Source organism: Chiloscyllium punctatum, chromosome 1, assembly GCF_047496795.1.
Source record: "Chiloscyllium punctatum isolate Juve2018m chromosome 1, sChiPun1.3, whole genome shotgun sequence".
NCBI classification, from domain to species: domain Eukaryota; kingdom Metazoa; phylum Chordata; class Chondrichthyes; order Orectolobiformes; family Hemiscylliidae; genus Chiloscyllium; species Chiloscyllium punctatum.
The window spans coordinates 44,408,324-44,432,230 of NC_092739.1; the positions used below are offsets into that span (position 1 = coordinate 44,408,324).

Consider the following 23,907-nt stretch of genomic DNA (forward strand, 5'->3'; position numbering starts at 1 on the left):
TTGCATCTTTTTTTTAGATAAGGAACTCCATATGGATTGGATTCATGCTCATTTTTCCACAGCATTCCTGATTCAATTTTGCTGTTTGTGAGCTACATCTGTTGAAACTTTCTCTCTAATTTACACGGTCAATTAAATGGAACGTTAGGCATGTGTAAAACAGACACCCATTAGTGACTTTTGTGGTCCCAGTGTTCTACCTCTCAGCCAAGGGTACATGTTTAAACTTTGGCGAGAGATGTGTGTAATGACATGGTCGAGCACACAGATTAAAATATTTTTAAGACATTGTTGTTTTCTTATTAACCATTTTACATAACTTCCCATAATTCATTTAATACTTTTGACTTTTAAAGTGAAATCACACTTATGAGGGAAAGGGGATATGAATACTGCAAATCTAAATCAAACTGAAAGTATACAGATGCAAAAGAAGTTCCTATAACAGCAAAAGACAGGTTAATGTTTCAGGTATAGATCTTTTGACAGAGCACCAGATGTATGAACCATTTTTTTTCCTTTTCAGATGCTGACCAACATATTGTATATGTTTTAATTTATAGGTTATGTTATAAATATCTAATGCTTTTATTATTGGTTTCTTTAATGACCCAAAACCTATATATTTTATCCAACCTTTTCCCATTTGCCTTATAAGCTCTTGATCCTACCACTTCCTCAATAACTCTATTTCCTGAAATGGCAATTATCCCTTGGAGCAAACACTATATACTGTTACAGAAGGTACAAAGGGAGGAAATGCTTACTTTGGGTTTTAAAAAAAGCTCAAATTCTGCAGAAGTATAGAACTCACTGGTGTTGTTGGCCTTGTTTTGATGTTCACTTAGTGTTGTGGATAGCAGTGCAGAAAATAACGTACCATGGTACTAAACCAGGCCATTGTGTTTTTCTACAGCTTATTTTTGTTTCATAATAACTGCGCTGGGAGTGACAGCTGGTGCCCACCGTTTATGGAGCCATCGATCTTATAAAGCAAAACTGCCTCTGCGAATGTTCCTGGCTGCTGCCAATTCCATGGCTTTTCAGGTGATTTTTTTTTTAACTTTTTAAACAAACTTTTAAACTGCTGTCTTATTTAGTGGGCTGAGTATTTGTTTGCACATTTCTTGTATTGATATTTAATTAGTGATTGTCAGCAATAAAAAAAAATCAAGCTTTGTAAAATGGATTTTGTTAATTAGGTGCAGATAAATTATTTGGAATTAGTGGATTACTTAACTTTCAAATTACTCTGTATAGGTTCATGCTTCTGCCATCTATTTCATCTATCCTGTTGTATATTTGTTGGAGAAGTGTAAAATTGAATCGCATTTAATATCCAAAAGATAACATTAATTCATGCAGAATAGGAGGCCATATGAAGAAAGCTGTGAATCTATTACATATTAGCATTCCTACACGTGTAGTGATGTAATAAAAATGCATTTCTGATTCATGTATATAGAAGATATATAACAAATGGACATGGCACCAAGGTTATATCACATTTGTTCCTTCTTTTATTATGGTTTTCTCACTTGGGTTAAGTGGTATTTGTTAGTGTTGACTGCTTTAATCTGCTTTAAACAGTTTATTGTAGTAATGGGTGGGCAGACAGGCTTGCCATTGGGTTTGGAGACCAAAAGAAAATATCCAAGATGACAGAAGAAAATAGGAACAGTTGACGGGTGCAGCACAGGAAGCTACTATCACAGTGGGTCTTTAGGGAGGACTTCTACCTGAATTTCACTGTAGTACAATGTGTCAGAAGAGGTTTCCCTTCACCTGGGCCAAGGAAATGTAGTATTCACCTGCCCACATTTAGCATACTATTACCAAATGCATCTGTATGGGCCCCAGAATCTCTCAATTATGTAACATACCCAAACAGACCCATTTTTATGTAAGTTCAATTTTCCCTACTATTACTGTTGAGTTGGAAGTAATTTGTATTTGAGTCACAGAGCTCTTCATAACTCCACTGCACACAAGGTGCAGAACCTCCTGCTTATAAAGAAATAAATGTGCTTCAAAATAATTTGCTCTATGTACAAACTGGTGTTCGTCGTGATTTCGGTGATAACTTCCCATCTCATTGTTAGAGTGCTATGTGTTCAAGTCTCACTTAAGGACAAAAATGAAGGTTGCAATGTGCAAGGAATGCTGCATTGATAGAGGTGCTGTCTTTTACATGAAATGTTTGACTTATTTGAGTGGACATAAAAAATCCCATGATGCTATTTTAAGGAAGAGGGGTTTATCACCAATATGCTGGCCTATATTTATTCCTCATTCACCAAGAGATCTCACGTTATTTGCTGGAGCTTGCTATGTGCAAATTGGCTGGTGTGTTTTTTGCATTACTACAGTGACTACACTTTGGAGATGCTTAATTGGTTTTAAATTACTTAGGGGCCTCCAAATGCCATTAAAGGTGCTATATAAATGCAGGTATTTTCTTTTCTTGCAATTAATGATGTAGTAAATGATTCTGCACTGAATGCTTAGTGCTAGTTATTTGGAGAAAAAAAAAGGTTTTGGGCAAACATTATAATTAACTGTTTGTTTACTTGTAGCTAGTGTGGACTGTAATGGTGAACAGCAATCTTTGATTTTCATCTTTAAAGCTGAAGAAAGGTCTGACTTATTATCATGATACATGAAGCTTTGTCCAGTGGGCAGAGGTACTATACTGTGATTAATAGCTTAGCAACATACAAAAGCAGTAGGAGGAGGCCATTCAGCTGCTCGAGCCTGCCACATCATTCAATAGGATTGTGACTAATCTAACTACTCCACATTCCTTTGCCTATCAAGAACCTATCTACGTCTGCCTTAAAATTATTCAAAGGCTCTCTTCCTGAAAAGAAGCTTCTCAAAGGAGTTTCAAAGATGGTCTTTGAGAAAACAACATCTCTTTTTCTCTGTTTTAAGCTTAGTTTGAACAGTAATCTTCTGGTTCTAGATTCCTCTCCGTATGCATTCTCTCAGGTCCCCTCTGGATTTTATGTTCAATCAAGTCATCTTTTATTCTCTAAGCACTCGCAGATAAAAGTTTAGATTGTCCAATCTTTCCATGTTTTAGTCTAGTAAACCTTTCCTGAACTGCTACTAATGCAATTACTTCCTTATGTAAGTAAGGAGATCAGTGCTGTACACCGTATCCTAAGTGTAGACTCACCAATACCCTATACAGTATAACTGAGTAATAACTTAGTGCATTAAACTCCCTTTGCAATAAATTATTAATATTCTATCAGCTTTCCTAATGACTTGCAGCATCTGCATACTTAACCTTTTCTGATTTATACATTAGGGCACCAGATCTTTCAGTATATCAGAGCTGTGCAATCTCTCACCATTTAGATCCCCTTCCCCCTTTCCTGCCTCTCCCTCCCTATGCTCCTAAGCACTATACACCATCTGGCAGATCTTTGCCCATTCATTTAACCTGTCAGTATGCTTTTGTAGCTCCTTAAGTCTTTTACGCAACCTACTTATCTTTGTATCATCAGTAAATTTAGCAGTCATGCTTTTTCCTTCATCCAAGTAATTGAAGTAAATTGCAAATCTAACACTTCAGCACACATCCCTGTGGCATACCTTTCATTACATCTTGCCAATCTAAAAAGCATTCCTGCTTAGTCTTTCCTGTTACATAACTAATCTTCTACCTAATTCTAAAATATGACACCCTTCACTACGATCTTGTTTCTGAAATAACCCCCGATATGGCACCTTAGCCGTGCCTTCAGGAATCCTAAGCAAATGTGTCCATTCATTCCCTTTTTTAAAATTTTAAAACTTTTTTATTAACCTATTTTTCAAATCAACCTGTTCAGAAATGCTGTTATACATCTCTGGAGCAGATGGGACTTGAACCTGGGCCTCCTTGTCCAAGGGTATGGACACTACCACTGTGCCACAAAACAGCAACGTTGGTTCCCTTTAGCCGGTGCATATATCACTTCTTCAATTAATTCTAATGAATTGTTTAGTTGTGATCTCCCTTTCACAAAACTGCATTGACACAGTTTGATTTCCTTTAACTTTCTATAATATCTTTTATAGCTTCTTCTATCTTCCTAATGTCAAATGTTAATCTAACTGGACTTTAGCCTCCTACTTTTTGCTTCACTATCTTTCTAAATTAAAGCTTCACAGTCACTATATTCTAATCCTTTTATCCAGGAAATTGGGGAAAATTAAAATCAAGACATCAACTATCTCACTAGCTGCTGCTTTTAGGACCATACAATGAAGTCTGTCAGTAGCTGGAGACTTGTCACCCTGCAGCATTTCTGTGGTGGTCATAATTTTCTTGAATTCCTCCATCCCTTCCATTTCCTGATTTTTCAGTTATTTCTGGGATGTTACATGTATCCTCCTCAGTGAAGACCAATGCCAGTTACCTATTCAATTCATTTGCCATTTCCTTATTTCCCATCCTTAATTCCCCAAGCTTACTTTCTATAGGGCCAGTGTTTGTTTTAACACTTCTTGTTTTAAATATCTATTAAAAATTCTTTTATTTATTTTACGGCACTGACATTGAATGGTAGGGAGGTACAGTGTGACAGTGCTCTTGCCTTAGTCACTGCATTACCTTCTAACAGGTTGTGTCACTCTCCCACAGTGACTTGAGAGCAAGTGTGGAGCAGAGACTGACTGCTTACCTGCAGAGTGAAAAGAATAAAATGAATGATGATACAACTTGTTTGATTTCATGTAACTCTGCCTATTTTGAACTATTGTTTTCAGAGATCAACCTGCAGAATCTATAGAATAAAATGATTGGGGAAATAAAGAAAGCCAGGCCTTAGTTTTTACATAGATGTCTCTGCATCACCAGCATGATCTTGGGTTAAGCGGTTAATGAAGGTTAATGAAACCAGGAAATGGAGGGACGGAAGAATTCAAGAACATTGCGATCATCAGAGATCATGAGAAAATCATTGAAACTGCAGACTGAGAAGTCCCCTTGATTGGTTTTTAGTCCTTGAAGAGGAAAGACCTGAAACAATGGAGTTTTTCAGCTTAGTAAACGAGTAATCTTGTCGAGAAATGAAAGACACTTATGGGTATAGAAAAAGTTAACCTCTTATTGCCTGAAGTTAATTTGTAATAATAGAATTGGGGATGTAACATCGAATATTAACAGTTTATTTCTGAGCTGAATTCTATATTTTTGTTATGGAAAGTGAAATGAAGATATGTATTAAATTTCCATCTTGAACAAAGTAGGCAATATTCCTGGAATGGTGTAAGAATCAATTGGATGCTGTATTGGTGCTGTTGGGTTCTCTATCATTGAATGATGAAGGGTCGAGCAGCTGTCTTCATCTATGAGACCATTCAATGCTTTTAGCGTGGTTGTTTATATTTAATGAATCTGATCTGAAATGTCCTGTAATGAGTCGATATTGGATTGATCAGATTTAAATATATTTTTGTTCAGACGTTTTTCTTCAGTGCTGTGCAAACTGCTTGCTGCCTATCTGATGCTCTGGGTGATGAAGACATGAGTGAATGTGCTTTCCAGTTTGCTTTAGGACATAGAACATAGAACAGTACAGCACAGAACAGGCCCTTCAGCCCACGATGTTGTGCCGACCACTGATCCTCATGTATACACCCTCAAATTTCTGTGACCATATGTATGTCGAGGAGTCTTTTCAATGTCCCCAATGACCCTGCCTCCACAACTGCTGCTGGCAACGCATTCCATGCTCTCACAACTCTCTGCTTTATCTTGCTTTGGTTTACAAAGATGTGGAATGTCTGCAGAATCAGTTGCTCAGGGGATACTTCCTCGGACATTCCAACCAAGAATGTCATGTTTGTAATCTGAGAATTTTGAACAGTGGCATCACTTTCCTCGCACCCTACAATCTCATTATTACTTTATACAAGCTTTTAAGTAATGCACATCACTTCCAGCTCCACTGTAAGAAAGGAAAAGCAATTGGGGGTTATCCATCAGCTAGCTGGTTTTGTTTTGACTAATTTGTGAGTGGGAGAAAATTATTCAATATTTCTAAATCTGTCTGCTGCAATGGCACTAATTATCCCACTGGTTGGAAGCTACATCCTGTTAGCACGAGTTAGTTATTCTGTCTCACTGCTGAATAACCTGTGCGGGTGGCTTTGCTTTCCATTTCCTGTTGTTTATGAACAGTGGGAAATAATCTCAAAAAAATTGCATATGATGGGAATCTAAATTTTTCTGTCATTAACAATTCTAGTCAAAACTTTAGGAAATAAATGTTATTTATTGCATTAATATCAGTTAAATAATTGGATTACTGCCATAGTTGGCAAACAGTTGCCTAAAGTCAACAAGGTTCTGAAAATGACACATACATAACAGATCAGAAGTGGTCTATTGCTGCTAAGCAAAATTAGCTAATTAAGAAAACACTCTGTCTCCTGAATTCAGGAAGAAATGAAGAAATCCTGAACTTTCTCTTTTGTTCTATTCATTGTAGCAAGGCTGGCATATCATGTCCACCCTTAGCTGCTCTGCAGTCAATGTTGTGAACTTCTCCTTAAACCATGGCAGTTCTTATCCATGTGAAGGCGCCATCACTGTTAGGTGGTGAATTTCTGGATTCTCACCTAGCAGTGATGAAGGATGGAAATCTATATGTGGATGTTTGAAGTTTACAAGGGAAATAGGAGGTTGATATTGTTCTTATGACATTTGTATTCTTCAGCTTGGTGCTCAAGGTTGTATATACGATTGAAACAACCTTGCTGAGTTGTTACCATGCACTTTGCAAAATGTACATACTGCAGCCATAATGCACTGATGGATGTTGAGTTCAGTAGTGGTCAGAAGCTGGGGAGTGACTGTCCTGGATTCCATTGAACCTTTTGGTTTTCAGCTGCAGCCTTTCAGATAAAAGGTAAATGTTTGATCACACTCTTGATTTGAGTTCATGAGGTGGAGAAGTTTTGAAAGGTTAGAAAGTGTATCACTCAGTAGCAGCATTATATAATCATCTACAAGCTACACGGTAGAAATCTGCCTCTGCTTCTTTGACAGCATCTTCTAAATCCGTGACCCCTATCTTAAGGGCAGCAGGTACATGGGAACACCACCACCTGCAAGTTCCTCTCCAAACCACTCACCATCCTGACTTGGAAAAGTGTTATCATTCCTTCAGTGTCACTGTGTCAAAATCCCAGAACTTGTTCCCTAATTGCAGAAGTGTCTGCACCAGATGGACTGCAGTGGTTCAAGAAAGCAGCTGAGCACCATCTTCTTGAGGGCAACTAGGGATAGGTAATAAATGTTGGCCAGCCAGCCAGTAACACCCACATCCCACAAATAATTTTTTTAAAGCATTTATCACTGAGTATGCAGCCCAATACTGCCCTGTTCTAGTTGCTTTCACAATTCTGATCTTGATGAAGTCCTCATTGCCTTCCCAGAAAGAGAAAAGGTAATTCATCTAGAGTCATTAATACCATCAGTGGGTGTAACTCTGGAGACTGTGTAATATCTGGAGTGGGGTGGGGGCAGGGTGATGGTCTGGGTAGGGTCTGTTGCCTAATCGAGTGATCATAGACTTGTTTGAGTGACAAACATTCACCTATACACAAGGCTTAAAGGTACAAGATCAAGTGAATTAATGTGTCAGCTCTAAAGTGCCTTGACCAATAAAAGTAATTCCAACTGAAACGCTCAACCATCTACAAAATTTTCATGCATCCAACTCAATTCTAAAACAGTGGGAGCAAATAAAGTAAGCTGTGTTGTACTGTAGCATCCAGACTATTGGGTTTGAGCGTGTCACCAGACTGGTTCAGTGAAAATGATGCTGAAAATATGATTCCTAGAACAGAACTGTGCAACCTTCATTACCTGTCTGCACAACCTAAGGTGGGAAATAAAGGGGTCAGCATTTCAATAGCTCACAGCTAATGTCAGGAGAGAAAGGACTTGTGGTGAGAAGAGACTTTAAGCTTGAGAGATCCAACATTGTGATCAGTGTGACGCTGTTTTTTTTTTAAAGTCACCATCTGTAGACCTTGATCAAATGGACAAAAGCACTTCATTCATGCATTGGCCATCCGTCAATGCTGGAAAGAACATTTTGAACAATCCTCACTGGCAATCTACAGGGTGGCTGATACCCTCCAAACTATCAGTCAGTATCCTGTGGTAGAATGTCTAGCTGCTCCACCATCAATGCAGGAACTGCAATAAACAATCAAACAGTTGACAAAAAGCTGAGGTTTCCAAAGATGGCAGACCTTAGCTTGCATCAAGACATTAGCTTTTGAAATGCAGCTATTGTAATTATCTTTCAAGAACAGAGGTAGATCATGCTGTGGGAACTATTGAGGTATTTCACTTTTGTCAGTAGCAGGGAATATCCTGACACACATTCTCTTGAATCACCAACCACCTCAGGGTAAGGAAATGCCCCCAGAGCCACAGTGTGGCTTTAGACCTTCTAGTAGAATCTTTGATATGGGTTTTGTTGTTAGAAAAATTTCAAGAACAGCAGTAGGATATCCTCCTCAACCTGACCAAGGCATTTCTTTCATTAAATTGAGAGTCTCACTGAAATCTGCTCCAAGGATTTGGACATCTAAGAAAGCTCTTCACGTTCCTGCAGTTGCTTTATCACATGATCACAACTGTATTGAGTGAGATATTTGAAACAGATGCTTCAAGGCTTTGTGATCATTTAGTGCTGATTACAATGTATCTTACAATGGCTGACCAACTTCTCAAAGACCATTTTCCTTCTTGTGTTAGTTTTAAATAGTGCCTGATGGAAAACTGTTTAATCACAGTTGCCTTTGTGCCAAAACATAACTGACAGCCTTAGACATACATGATCTATTGTTTACAGGTAACTGCAGTGTCATTAGCTACTCTGGACCAGACTTACAATCTATTGTCTATCTCTTCAATTCTGCAGACTAGGAACTTGACTTGTCTTAGGGTGTTTCCAAAACAAAACTCCAATATCAAACATAACCTGATCATCTAAATATCCCACCTCTCCATTTACTGCAGGGAAGGAAAGAAAGGTAAGCAACTCTTGCATTCCAGATTCCATTACCTTGTGGGAAAATTTAACCACCGGAATATTCAGGGTCAAAAACACTCAACCCTGAGGAGATGTAATTCTGGAATCCAGGGCCAACTGGATGTTGCCTGTTACTTGTCAGCCCTCCTTTGAATATTGTACATGTTCAAAGTGTACAGCGTAGGCTGATAAGCATTGTGAAGGGGGTGGAATAAAAATAGGCAATAACAGCCTCACTGCTGAGCTTATGACAATGGCTGAGTCATACTGCAGGTGGCAGGGATAAGAAATTTTCTCTGAGGAATTCCTGCAGAGATCCCTGAGATGAGTTTGGGGAACCAGGCACCTAGTACCACTTCTGATTTTGTTGATTCTGATAATGCTATCAGGCATTCTCTTCTTGAGACAGCGGCAGAGGCTGGGTTTGATCCATATTTGATTGGAAAGGCTGAGTGGGATTAAACCATTATTATATGTAAGAATTTTAGAAAGATAATGTGTCGTGGCATGAAGTGTAATATCTGTTCCAATATGTTTAGATATTTGCGTTGTACTAAGTAATTTCTCAAAGTTGCACACTGAGTGTAAAGACCAATGTTAGACTTCATGGTAAGCAAACACAGAAATTGCAGGAAAAGCTGAACAGGTCTGGCAATATCTGTGAAGGGAAGTCAGAGTTAACGTTTAGAGTCCGATGACCCTTCCTCAGAATTGCTGCCAGACCTGCTGAGCTTTCCCAGCAATTTCTGTGTTTGCTTCTGATTTGCAGCATTTGCGGTTCTTTCAGTTTTTATTTAGACTTAATGGTATTTGTTTAAAGTGTACAATGTCATTGGACTTTTTGAAATTGCTATTCTTCCTTCTTTGTAAACACTGTGAACTTTATTACTATTTATAGCTTCAAAATAAGTTTTGTCAATTTGTGAAGTAAAGTTTGGAATATAGAGAGCTACTTAGTACAGGCTGAAGATTTGTAAGATCAGCAGCACCACAGTTCTATATGTCAGTCAGTGCAAAAGTGGCAAATTTACAGATTTTTATTTTAAATGAGAGTTTAGAAATTATGTAGGTAGAAGTACACTGAACGCGTTCTAACATAACATGTATCTGTTTACTGTTAAATAATTATTTATTTGCTTCCTAATTTCAAACTGGTTTCATTTGTATGCAATGTGAATTAAGCAAAATCTTTCTTGTGTTTCTGCAGATGATTCTTCAGTCTCAGGGGTCAATGCAATTGAATACCATTATTATCTTGCCTATTGCTCAACATTTTCTGTACTTTTGAGTAGACAGGGATAAGTTGTTTCTCCTCTTGATGTGCAACATCACATGTACAAAGGCACATATCTTCTTGCTTACAGGTGCCATGTGAGTGCTATTCAGACCTTTATATTAGCTGAACACCACCATTAGAGAAAGTGATAAGGGCACCTCTGACTTTTATATGCCACTGTAATGATCTCACTTCTGAAAGTTTCTCTGGAAGCTCTGAGTTTATTCTCAAATAGGATGGAGCAAGCTCCCACTATTCTCGTTTTCACCATTCTCGAATTTTGTTACCCGTGCTTTCCTTCCATGTACCACATCTCCCACGATAGTGTCAATGTCCATTTATCTGTAGTTCTGGAAGATCAAATATGATGTAAAATGGTTACAAAAATAAAATAAAATTTTAAAAAGACTTTCTGCATGAACACTTTGGTGTATTTCTTGGTGTGTGTCTGCTTCCATTTGTGCATGCGTACATAACATTGTGCAGGCAAGTAACTGGTTGATTCATCAGCTTCACCTTTTATATTAAGAGGTAGTATCGCCCATTTTCTGTTTTTCTAGTGAATTGAATTTTTTTTCCACTGATGTTTTTAATAAAATCGTTGTTTTCAGTGATTTTTTTTTTCTTGGCTTGGTCTTCGTAATGTAAATGTTGAAATTTTAGTGGACTGGAACTAATCTCACTGATTTCTACCTATAAATCGTACTTGTTTTTGATACCACTGCTTGTGATGTTCTCCAGGAATAAAGCCCTTGCTGATGGTGAGATGTTACTGTAATATAACATTACTTTAAAAAAAAAAGTCAGTGTAATCTGTATTAGCTGTCTTCATTTGTAATTGTTTTACGAGATAACTATTTGTAATTTTTGCTATAGTGATGGATATTTATTGTTGGCATGAATCCCCATTATGTGGGGAAAAAAATGGCCTGAAGCCTGCACTTGCTCGTGGTGGGACCCGGTCAGCAATTTTAAAAGAAGTGCTTTTTCATTGGTTTCCTATGAGGATGGCAGGTGGACTATCTGTGCTGTTGGCCCAGTGTCAGAGCCAGCATCCCTAACGCCTTATTAGCACAGTCAAGAGTCGTGGTTGTTGCTGGGGGATGCAGAAAACCTCTGACTACAACAGTAGACAAAGAAAAAAGGAAACTGAAAATTCACAGGGCTGAGGAAAAGGGGAGATGTCTCTGGTTACTTTATTAGCAGCACGCTAACCATCATGAGCACTGCATGATCTGGCATCTCAGCTAGGTGCCACTGCCACAAAAAGGGAAGAGCAGCAAGGGCTGGGGATTGTGTGGAGTTGGTTCCTGGCATTGCCATTGTTCCAAGGCTACATTGGAAGGGCTCTGCAAGAAGACCTCCCAAGTCAAATTGACTATTGTGAATGGAATGCACTAGGCATGCTTTCACTATCACAGGAAATGTGTACTTCCATCATGCAAAGAGGTGTCCTTTTGAAACTGCACCGGATGCAGTTTCCTATTGAAGTATGATTTTTGTGGAGGAAGCCAGTTAGAAAATTAGATTTTAGATTAGATTACATTACATTACATTACAGTGTGGAAACAGGCCCTTCGGCCCAACAAGTCCACACCTACCCGCCAAAGCGCAACCCACCCATACCCCTACATTTACCCCCTTACCTAACACTACAGGCAATTTAGCATGGCCAATTCAACTAACCTGCACATCTTTGGACTGTGGGAGGAAACCGGAGCACCCGGAGGAAACCCACGCAGACACGGGGAGAACGTGCAAACTCCACACAGACAGTCGCCTGAGGCGGGAATTGAACCCGGGTCTCTGGTGCTGTGAGGCAGCAGTGCTAACCACTGTGCCACAGTGCTGCCCCCATGTTGAGAGGTAGTAGACTTTCCTAGGTACAATAGGGCAGTTTGGTTGTGCAGATACCGAAGAGAAACTTGACCATCTGATTAAATACGGTCTCCACAGATCTCCTAAAAGCTATGCCTGAAAGGCATCGATCAACCTCCCCACTCTTCTGGTCATCTTATTCCTTTAGAAGAAGTTGCACATGACCACTGCTCCTTCAGCAGAAGCTACAGCAGCAGGAACATCTGGAAACCCATGTAGATAGCCCAAAATCAAGTCTATAGGGTTCAGTGCAGCTATCAGTGCCAACAGTGTCTCAGGATATCCTAGACAGTTCTTGCCTACAGCTGCCAGCTGCTTTTCAAGCTTTCAGTCTTCTAAATGTGTCCAGAAGGTCACTGGTGCTCTGTTTGCTAAGGCTATCTCAGTTATTAATTTCCTATTCAATATTGATAATCAGGCAGTCAGGACAAGCAGGTGCAGGTTGATATCCATTGTACCCTGTAGCCATTGGTGTCCTATCAGTAACCAGCAGTCTTCCTAAATAGGAAGGACTCACACTTCATGAATGTGCCAATCCATCTTTCACCACATTAGCTAGATCACGCCGGTTGGTGTATATATTATCCAGGAAACTGTCATGATGCCTACGTTGTGGAACATTCAGATGCCCATATCCTTCTGCCCATGCCCCAACCTTGGTATTTACCTGGATGGTTGGCTGGAAGCAAGGGCTACGGTCCTCAAACCCTGGCTCATGTTAACCATCAGGAATCCAGAGTTACGCTGTAATGTGGTACAGCACTGTGTAGGCTTCCACAAGTGCAGTTATAGAGCAGGCCAGAGAGCTTCTGAAGATGAATTTCTTTGTCTGGATTGGTCAGGTGATGCACGGTGTCCTGCATTACAGGGATGTGCCCTCCACAACCTGACTCTGTAACAAATTCGGGATGTCTTGGGTCTCGGGATGAGATGGAGGAGAGGGAGTTTCTTCTGAGTATAAAGTCGCTGAGGATCCTGAGGTGGCCCAGGAGGGTCCTAAAAGATGCCAACTTGATTGTCAAATGAGCCAGAGAAGGACATGAAAACCTCATGGCCATCTGATTCCAGGGGGCCTTATCTATATGGGCATGTTTGTTATGGATTAGCTGGCTGGGATATAGCCATGTCCTCTATTTTGCTTTTATTTCCAACAATAGTGCAATTCTTTTTTCCTGGCTGCTTGTGAAGTGATAGCTAGGCTCCTTAACCTCTATGTTAACTGCACGTATCTGTAGCTGTATCACCTGAGCATCCTATGAACAGGGTCTTACGGAGGGCAACACTTTCCTGGGGGACTCCTGTATTAAAGATTAGATCAATCAGGGAGCACTCAACCTGAGGAAGGATCCCCTGTCTGTGATATACTACCTGATGTTAGTCCCATTTACCCCTTTCTCCCTACAGTCCTTAGGATCCTAACACTCTTGTTTACAGTGCTGTGCATTCTCTGTGAGGTGTATAGAAATGCTAACACTTCCCTACTTCCCTTATCTTCCAACCACTGCCCCTACCTACCTAATACGTACATACACACACCTCTGCCATGGAGACGACCATTGGATCCTCCAACTCTTAGATGCAGGTGACCTCCACATTCACGACTTGCGTGTGTGGGACTGTCTGATTGTCCAAGATTCAATAAAGTGTTAAACTAATAGGATATGTGTGTGTCCCTGAGCACTACCTTTGCAGCTTTTACTGTGGTACCCAAATGTCAATGATTTGCTAGGTTATTAGATGGAGAACCAGCACATATTGACAGTATCGCTACCTCATCAAAGGTATGCCGACAGAAGGGCAGTCTGTTATTGGGGGAAGCTATGGTGCATCTTTCACTTTAAACAGTTATGTCAGTACTTAGTAGAGAAATTAGTCTCTGTCAAATATTAGAATGATGAAAGTGCAGAGGTATTTGTGATTACAACTATTTCCATTAATGAAGTACCCATAATGCTGAGATATACGGCAAAGGATTTCTCCTTCCTTTGCCTGCTACCTCATCTAGGTACAGGCCCGATAATTGCACCTGATGTAGAGGGAGTCTGACCAGTATGCCCTGGTGACCGTGAAGACTTTGGCAAGGATATTCCATGGGACCCTCTATGTTCAACACAGATGCTGGTCTATCCTCCATAGTGTCTGCCATAGGCAGAGTCACTGACAGAGGGGTGATGGAGGGCACTGCACCTTCGGAATGCCCTGCGATGAAGCTTTCTGTCTGTCCTCCTCGTAAGTGCCTGCTGGCACCACAAGTTTCCTTGGAAAGAAAGTGCATCCAAAGTAAAGTCAAGATACATCGTCCCCCCCTCTTGCCTTGCAGTTGCTGAACCACCATTGTTAAAGTGATGGAGTGCAGGTCCAAGTGTGTAACTAGCAGCCACTGAGTTTTCTGTTGGAACTAGGCCTCCAAGGCACCCAAATATTTGGATGTCAGTGCCACAACAGTAGGACGTTGGATGGATACCCACATCTTTCACTCCACTCTAATACAGGTTGTCCCATTTATACATGTCCCAGAAGTGGTCCCAGTGATTCAGGAATCTTAAAACCCTCCCTCTGTCCTGCCCAGCTCCCTGAATTCTTGATGCAAGACCTCATACCTCACTGTTTTCCCACATTGTTGATAACAATATATACCATGACCTCTCACTTATCACTCTCCCCTTTCAGGATGCCCCGCAGCCGTTCCATGACATTCCTGACATTGATACCAGGAAGACCCCATTCTCCCTACCTACCACCACAGTTGAGCTGCTTATGGTGCCTGAAGCTTGGCGCTGACTGCATTGTTCCGAAGTACCAGCACCCTCATCAGCTGTGGACTGACAAATTTGAGTCCTGATAATTTTCATCCTCGAGTCTAAATGAGCTAGGCCTGTTGCTGTTACTTTTGCAATCTAGGAAGGTTTGGAAAATTATGCAATTGGACTGGAAATGAACAAATATAACCTCTCTATTGAAAAAGGGAAGGAGGCTGAAAACAGGAAACTATAGGCAAGTAAGCTTGACATTTGTAATTGGAAAGATCATTGAGCCCTGTAGCATAGAAATAGACCCTTTGGCCTAACAGTATTAGAATTGATCATTAAAGAGTTTATAGTTGTGCACATAGAAAACTTTAAGATGTGTGGGCAGAATCAGCATGGTTTGTTTCAGAGGACAATCCTGTTTAACCAACTTGCTGGAATTCTTTGAAGAAGTTACGTGCACTATGAATAAAAGGGAACATGTAGACATACTGTACATGAATTTCCAGAAGGCATTTCATAAGGGTTAATGTCAAAGGTCATTCTGCTTTTATTAATATAGGAATTAATAAGATGGCAGTCAGATCCAGGGAACTTGTCAGCCTTTAGCCCATTGGATTAAAAACTGCTAGGAAATCCAATGATGATTGTTCCTCCCACCTTTTTTGCCACTTGATTCTCTAATGTTCTCAAACTGTTTCTGCTATGAAGACAGATCTAACAAGCTTGGTTGAAGTTTCTGCCATTTCCTTATGTTTTATTATTAATTCTTTAGTCTTGTTCTGTATGGGATCAGTGCTCACTTTAGCTACTCTCTTCCTTTTTGTATACTTATGGAATCTGCGGACTTTTTATACTTATTGCTAGTTTTCACTCATACTCTAAATTCTCACTTTTTAAAATAATTCCTTGTTGGATTCATGTTGTTTAGTTTTTTTGCCTCGACACAAATTGCAACATTTGTATGGCTTTTCTTTCAGTTTAACATCAACCTTTTAGTTCATACACTTTCTTGTAACTTCCTTATTTAGCAATTGATTATGTATCCTTTTACATAGTTTTTCTTTTTGAATTGAATATATGTCTGTTAAGAATTCCGTTAAAAAATGTGCTATTACCTTTCTACTGTCTTACCTTTTATCCTATTTTCCCAATCCACTTTAGGCAATGCTATTGTCATGTTCTTAATTTACTTTATTTAAATTTAAGACAAGAGTTTCAGATCCACATTTCTCACCTATTATGTTATTTTGTGATCACTGTCCCAACTGCTTCCTATGGCAGAGAATTCCACAGGCTCTCTGCTCTCCACTCTCTGGGTGAAAACATTTCTCCTCTCATCTGGTTGGTTGTTCTATGAAACTCTTCCAAGTACACCATTTGAGCTTTTTCCTCTATAGGTTACATTTGCCAACTTGATTTGCTACCTAGCTAACTACATTAATCTCCTGCATTGACTGTAACTTTCTCCTGTATAAAATCTAACCCAACCAATTATTGCTGAGATACAATTAAACTATATTCATCTCCATCATCTTTGTAACTTTTCCAAATAATAAATCTGCCAAGTATTTTTATTGTACTGCTTATTGCTCATTCTGATGTAGCCATTAAGTTTGTTGGCACATTTTTGTCAGTAGATTCCATCTTTAATAACTTTGGCAAGAACAAGTTCACCAATTCACAATAGGAAATGGTATTCAAAAAGTTTGGCTTGGTTTTTGCATGTATGAATATATTTTAAATCAGTGAATGAAATGCAGTTTGAAAGTGAGTTGGCAGACTTGGGGTAAAAGTTCACTCACATTTCTGGTGTGGAATTGGAATTGGCATTTATGGAATTTACCCTGACATAGTTTGATTAATATCCCTGACACAAACGTCCCAGAAAGCATTAAAATAAAACAACATTAAGATCCACTCTGCGGGTCTGCTTAGACATGTCACAGTGAAGTGTAACCTCAATATGCAACTGACAGCCTCTCTCTTAAATGTCCTTCCGTTTCTTTCTTTCAGTAGTTATCAGTTTACTGCTTTGTCTTCATTGATCAAGATTTTAGTACAGTACCCACTATGGGAAAGTATCACCAGGGCCTAGCTTGTGGTCAGAAATTGAGCACAACTTCAGATTAGAAGCAGGATCTATAGAACCTTAACACAGAGGTATGTCAAAAAGTCTGAAACTTTGCTCAAACTCTGATGTGTACCTAATTGATAAACAAAATTGACTAGGAATCTTCTGCCCCAGTGCCATTTTCTCTCCGTATTCTCTTCTCCCTTGATATAACGTCATAGAGATGTACAGCATGGAAACAGACCCTTCACTCCAACTCATCCAAGCCGACCAGCTATCCTAAATTAATCTAATCCCAATTGCCAGCATTTGGCCCATATCTCTCTAAACCAATCATATACCCATCCAGATGCCCTTTAAAGGTTGTAATTATACCAGCCTCCACCACTTCCTCAGACAGCTCATTATCTTTAGTATATGGAAAGCTGTTCATATCTCTCGAATATAAACAATGATTAAACCTCCATGATTGTCGGGGGCAAGAAATTCCAAAGACCCACCACTGTCTGAGAAAAGACAGTCCTTCGCAAGGTGGCCTTTGTGTAGAGCCACAGAAAATGGGGGAGATACTAAATGAATATTTTGCATCAATATTTATTGTGGAAAAGGATATGGAAGATATAGACTGTAGGGAACTAGATAGTGACATCTTGCAAAATGTCCAGATTATAGAGGAGGAAGTGCTGGATGTCTTGAAACGGTTAAAGATGGATAAATCCCCAGGACCTGATCAGGTGTACCCGTGAACTCTGTGGGAAGCTAGAGAAGTGGTTGCTGGGCCTCTTGCTGAGATATTTGTATCATCGATAGTCACAGGTGAGGTGCTGGAAGACTGGAGGTTGGCAACCGTGGTGCCACTGTTTAAGAAGGGTGGTAAGGACAAGCCAGGGAACTATAGACCAGTGAGCCTGACCTCTATGGTGGGAAGTTGTTGGAGGGAATCCTGAAGGACAGGATGTACATGTATTTGGAAAGGCAAGGACTGATTCGGGATAGAGCTGAAAAATGTGTTGCTGGAAAAGCGCAGCAGGTCAGGCAGCATCAAAGGAGCAGGAGAATCGACGTTTCGGGCATAAGCCCTTTTTCAGGATTCGGGATAGTCAAAATGGCTTTGTGCGTGGGGGAAATCCTGTCTCACAAACTTGACTGAGTTTTTTGATGAAGTAACAAAGAAGATTGATGAGGGCAGAGCAGTAGATGTGATCTGTATGGACTTCAGTAAGGCGTTCAACAAGGTTCCCCATGGGAGACTGATTAGCAAGATTAGATCTCATGGAATACCGGGAGAACTAGCCATTTGGATACAGAACTGGCTCAAAAGGTAGAAGACAGAGGGTGGTGGTGGAGGGTTGTTTTTCAGACTGGAGGCCTGTGACCAGTGGAGTGCCACAAGGATCAGTGCTGGGCCCTCTACTTTTTGTCATTTACATAAATGATTTGGATGCGAGCATTAGAGGTACAGTTAGTAAGTTTGCAGATGACACCAAAATTGGAGGTGTAGTGGACAGCGAAGAGGGTTACCTCAGATTACAACAGAAACTTGGTCAGATGGGCCACTAGGCTGAGGAGTGGCAGATGGAGTTTAATTCAGATAAATGCGAGATGCTGCATTTTGGGAAAGCAAATCTTAGCAGGACTTATACACTTAATGGAAACGTCCTAGGGAGTGTTGCTGAACAAAGAGACCTTGGAGTGCAGGTTCATAGCTCCTTGAAAGTGGAGTCGCAGGTAGATAGGATAGTGAAGAAGGCGTTTGGTATGCTTTCTTTTATTGGTCAGAGTATTGAGTACAGGAGTTGGGAGGTCATGTTGCGGCTGTACAGGACATTGGTTAGGCCACTGTTGGAATATTGCGTGCAATTCTGGTCTCCTTCCTATCGGAAAGATGATGTCAAACTTGAAAGGGTTCAGAAAAGATCTACAAGGATGTTGCCAGGGTTGGATGATGTGAGCTACAGGGAGAGGCTGAACAGGCTGAGGCTGTTTTCCCTGAAGCGTCGGAGGCTGAGGGGTGACCTTAGAGGTTTACAAAATTATGAGGGGCGTGGATAGGATAAGTAGGCAAAGTCTTTTCCCTGCGGCAGGAAGTCCAGAACTAGAGGGCATAGGTTTAGGGTGAGAGGGGAAAGATATGAGATGTAAGGGACAACCTTTCCACGCAGAGGGTGGTACGTGTATGGAATGAGCTGCTAGAGTAAGTGGTGGAGGCTGGTACAATTGCAACATTTAAGAAGCATTTGGATGGGTATATGAATAGGAAGGGTTTGGAGGGATATGGGCTGGGTGCTGGCAGGTGGCACTAGATTGGGTTGGGATATCTGGTCGGCATGGACGGGTTGGACCGAAGGGTCTGTTTCCATGCTGTACATCTCTATGACTCTATCTCAATTACTTGTCATCTTTAGGACCATCTTTTTGATTATGTCTCTGTTGATTTTAGAAGCTCCAGGACAAATAACCTTTCTGCATCTACTCTATTGAGTCCTATAAGACTTTTGCCATGCTGTAGTATGAGAACAGAATTATATGGCAATTCTCCTGTGTAAGGGAGATAATCAGAGCATCAGGAGACTTCCTTAAGCTCTAATTCAGCAATAGAAAAATAATTGAAAATTTCCTACAAAGCTTTCACCTAATTTCCAAACTGCACTGCATTCAACCAGTTAGAATATATTTACATTGACATAATTTATAATGCAGTCAGAATGTAAAATTGGTGAATTTGCGTGGAGTACTGCACAAAACGCTACTACAGTTTGCTCAACTAATGTAGTCTGAATTGATATTCATTCTTCAGTACAGGATGACTTTTGGTCTCCATCTAATCAAACTCTTTCTTATGTTATATATGAGATTATGTGTGACAGATTTCAGAAACTAGGCCTAGAAAAGGTTCATTTGTATTATTAACATTCTTCTTACCGAAAATCAAGTTTAACCTTTTCACTTTTCACTTTAAAATGACAGGTTATTTAGTAAGGCTCTGAATGGAAGTGATGATGAGAAAATCATGAAAAGTTTAAATACCCCAATGAACTCACACTAAAACTAAACATTAAAGTTTCTGGAATTGCAAATCTAATCTTTCACACACAATATAAATCTTATCAAGTCTCCTTAGATACCACCTTCCAAACCAATGGCACCTCCCATTCAGAAGAACAATGGCAGCAGATATTTTGGAGCACTTCCACTTGTGAGTTCCTTTCCGAGCCCTCACTGTCCTGACTCGGAAGTGCAGGTGTCCCATTGTATCTGCAGATGATACGTTCCAAGACCTACCGCAGATCCCTGAAACTGCAGATAGTAGTGAAACCTATCATCTAAATGGGAAACTTACCTTCCTGGCAGCCCCCTGGAATTATTTCTGGAATATTCCATGGAATATTTTCAGGCCGTGGTAAGCCATGAATAATTGAAACTGTGGAAACCGAATCTGTGGATACGAGAGTTCTACTGTATATCAGCATTCTGTACAGTTGTTCGGTCAAAGTTCTGGAACTCCCTCCATACTGGCATTCCCTTCCTCAAATGCAATGGATGCAGAAGCTTTAAATATGTTTAAGGCAGATGTAAGTAGATTTTTGATGATTAAGGGGATGAAAGATTATTGGGATACACTGGAACATAGAGTTGAGGTTAAAATCAGATCAGCTGCAATCTGAATTGTAAAGCATGCTTAAAAGGCCAAGGATCCTTGTTCCTTGCTTGTATGCTCACTTTGTGGCATTGAATTTACTACATTAAAAAATGTTAGCAGTCTGATTTTTAAAAAATACTTCAAAGCACTGGTTGAACCAGACTTTGAGCAGTTGGAGAAAGGCAGTAGATGCTGGCCCAGCCAGTAATGTCACATCCAATGATGAATTAATGAAAACCTAGGGAAGTAACGTACACACAGGAATCATGACAATGGCTGTAGTATCTCCTGCCTGGTCCTCTGAAATTCCCTATCACTATTGTTCTTCTATTCTTCAACCTCTTCCTTCACCATCATCCATCTCTGTACAGCTAGGCAAGTCATGGTACAGTGATGTGGCTCTGGCTGCACTCTCCTGAGGAACTATTGTCCATAACAGTATCTCAAATGCAACACCGATTAGCAAACAAGGGAGACTGAGAGGACTCCTGCCATACTTCTGGTTTTTTTTTTAGACTGCCTCTTTTCTCTCTGCCTGTATGCTCCTAATCTTTGGTATGACTGCCTCCCTATATGTGTTTTCCACATCACATAGTCTTCTGCCTCATTAATGAACACAGAGTCTCCAGGTGCTGGTTGAGTTCTGAAATCCATTACTTGAGCTTCAGCAGCTGGTATACTTGCGGATATTTGTCTGGGTCACATGGAAACACGGCTTTTCTACAAGCTCATTTGTTTGATACAACCAGTGGATCTATTGAGAATTCCAGCAGAATTCAGCAATTTGCTAGATCATGGCAGGGGGTGGGGGTGTTGCAAGTGATGAAGACATGGTTGGTTTCGATTCTACCTCGTTCTGTTCCCCTTTTACTGCAGGAGTTATACATTTCAAAGCTCTTATTTGTAATCTTGTTGCTAGTATGCATATCTAGATCCTGATAATTACTGTTTGACAGGTTGAAATGAGTGTGTTAATACAAATTCTCTTTCACTCTATGGCTGTCTCAGTAAGATCATAATAATGGGTTCAGTAACCTGACTCACTATAGACTTTGGCACTAATCTTTGCTGGCATTAATCCCAGTGTGATTACCGTGTTCCAGCTGACACACCTTTGATAGTCAGAGGTTAAGAGGCCGTTTGTACAAAGAAGTGCTGAAGTGTTGTTCTGAGCACAACAGACAGGAGTCTCGTCAAAATGACTAATTTTTTAAAGTGTAAGATGGCTGCTTGACGTATGGTTGAGATTGTGTGACTATGGCAGAATGTAATGGACATTTGTGATTACATTTCAATTCATCCTCTTCCTTTTTATACAATTGTCATTAAATTTTTGAGTTAACCAATCTACACTGCTGTTCTAGTGCATTAGTAACTTGTTATTCTTGTCAGTGTCTGCATATGCATTGCATACATAAACTTTAAACTGTGCTGGTCCCTTCATAATGAACGTGCATGTTGTTGGCTGTTCATCTGGGTGATGTTCCTTCACTGGGGAATGTTGTTACAATGTCATTTATTGTTGTCCTAGTACGTGGTGTTCCATTTTGGTGGTTGATTTATTTGCTGGTGTTAGATTTATGAACTATGCAGAATTCATAAATTTTCCACTGTTTTCCTGATTAGCACCCTGCCTGCAAAAATACCCTCTTAATAAAACAACCATTTATTTGTACTTCTTTCACTGTATCGTGCATTTATTGCTCACAGTGCAGTCTGCTTGACATTGAAGACAGGTACAGTTTACCTTTCCAGATCACTTCCATTCACACCATAGTTATCACTCCAGATTTCCAGTTATCTGCTATTTTAATCTCATTTTAATCACACTCGGACCTCTCTGCCTTCAGTCTCTGTTCCAGTGAAACTCATGGAAAGCCTGAGAAGAAATACTTCACCTTTCAATTAGGCACTTTACAGTCTCTGGACTCAACATTGACTTTAACAGTTTCAGACCAAAACAATTGATTCAATTTCTTTGCAAGATGATGCCACCTTTCCAACTGACACATCATCAAGACTTCCCTTTTAATTTTTTTTTACTTATTCCAATGTTGTCATTTCCGGTGTTGTACTCATTCCTGTTTTCCATTCTACCACAGATCTTTCCTTTTATTCTGTTGCTCACTTTCCCCCTATCCTATTCTGCTTCTGTGCTTGATTTAAAACTGCAATATTGCTAACGTTTTCCAGTTGTAATGAAACATCATCTTAAAGTTTTAACTTTTCTCTGTGAACACCGTGTATTTTTATTTTTCTGTATTTTTGATTGTGCACTGAAATGGGAAAAGGATTGTTTTAAAAACTTACAATTGCAGAATGAATTGCTGTACTTTGTAAAACCATCACTCAGCACTTATTGTAAATGCTGTTTTACACTGTTATTTGTTCAATTAGTGGGGAAGTTTAGTTGCAGACAAACTGGACCAGGGAATGTGTTCTGAGATTTTTGTCAGCTACTAGTACCTGATTGCTCTGTGGTGTGATTAACTAAATGTTGATCCTCAACTTTATTAAGTTAGCACAAAATATATCAAAACGTACAGCACAAGCACGTTAAATACAATTGAAGTAGTAATAAATAATAATTATTGTTATAAATCAACATATGAAGCAATCAAAATGCCTATACGTCATGTTGACTGTAGTTCTCTATTGACTGACCAGGTCATTCTTTCCCTGCAGTTGTAAATTTTTTTTAACAATTTTGTTTGTGCTTTAATTCTAGGGATGGATGCAATACTTGTAAACAGTGACTAATAGTCCAATTAGAGTTAATTTTAAACCACCTGCCACTACCTTAAATCTATGACCCTGTTTATTGTCTTTTGTTTTGAAGGAAAAGATTATTCCTATCTACTCTATCTTTGCCCATCATACTTCACTGAGATCTCCCATGCATTGAAGGTGGCAGGGAAAGTTGAAAAATGTGGTTGAAAATGCGTACAAGATCCTGAGCTTTATAAGTTAGAGGCATGGATTACAAATAAAGGAAATTATGATGACTTTTTGTATAAAACACTGGTTTTACCTCAACTTGAGTATTGTGTCCTTGAGTATTCCTAATTATAGCAATTAAACTTTAGAAAGGATGTGAGTGGGAGCAGCATAAGTCTAAGAATATGGTTGCAGGGATAAGAGACTTCAGTCATCTGGAAAGGTTAGAAACGCTGGAGTTGTTGTTCTTAAGCAGGAGGAGGTGAAGAGAATGTTGGATAGAGGTTTTCAAAACCATAAAGCAC

The 23,907-nt window shown here is 39.7% G+C and overlaps 1 protein-coding gene across 1 annotated transcript in view; it reads left to right on the plus strand.

The window, feature by feature from the left end:
- Positions 1 to 23,907, plus strand: part of LOC140458623 (stearoyl-CoA desaturase 5-like) — a 57,610-nt gene that overhangs the window by 9,050 nt on the left and 24,653 nt on the right. Inside the window, exon 2 of the mRNA XM_072553361.1 lies at positions 917 to 1,047. Coding sequence (XP_072409462.1) covers positions 917 to 1,047 — 131 coding nt within the window. The remainder of the gene's footprint in view (positions 1 to 916; positions 1,048 to 23,907) is intronic.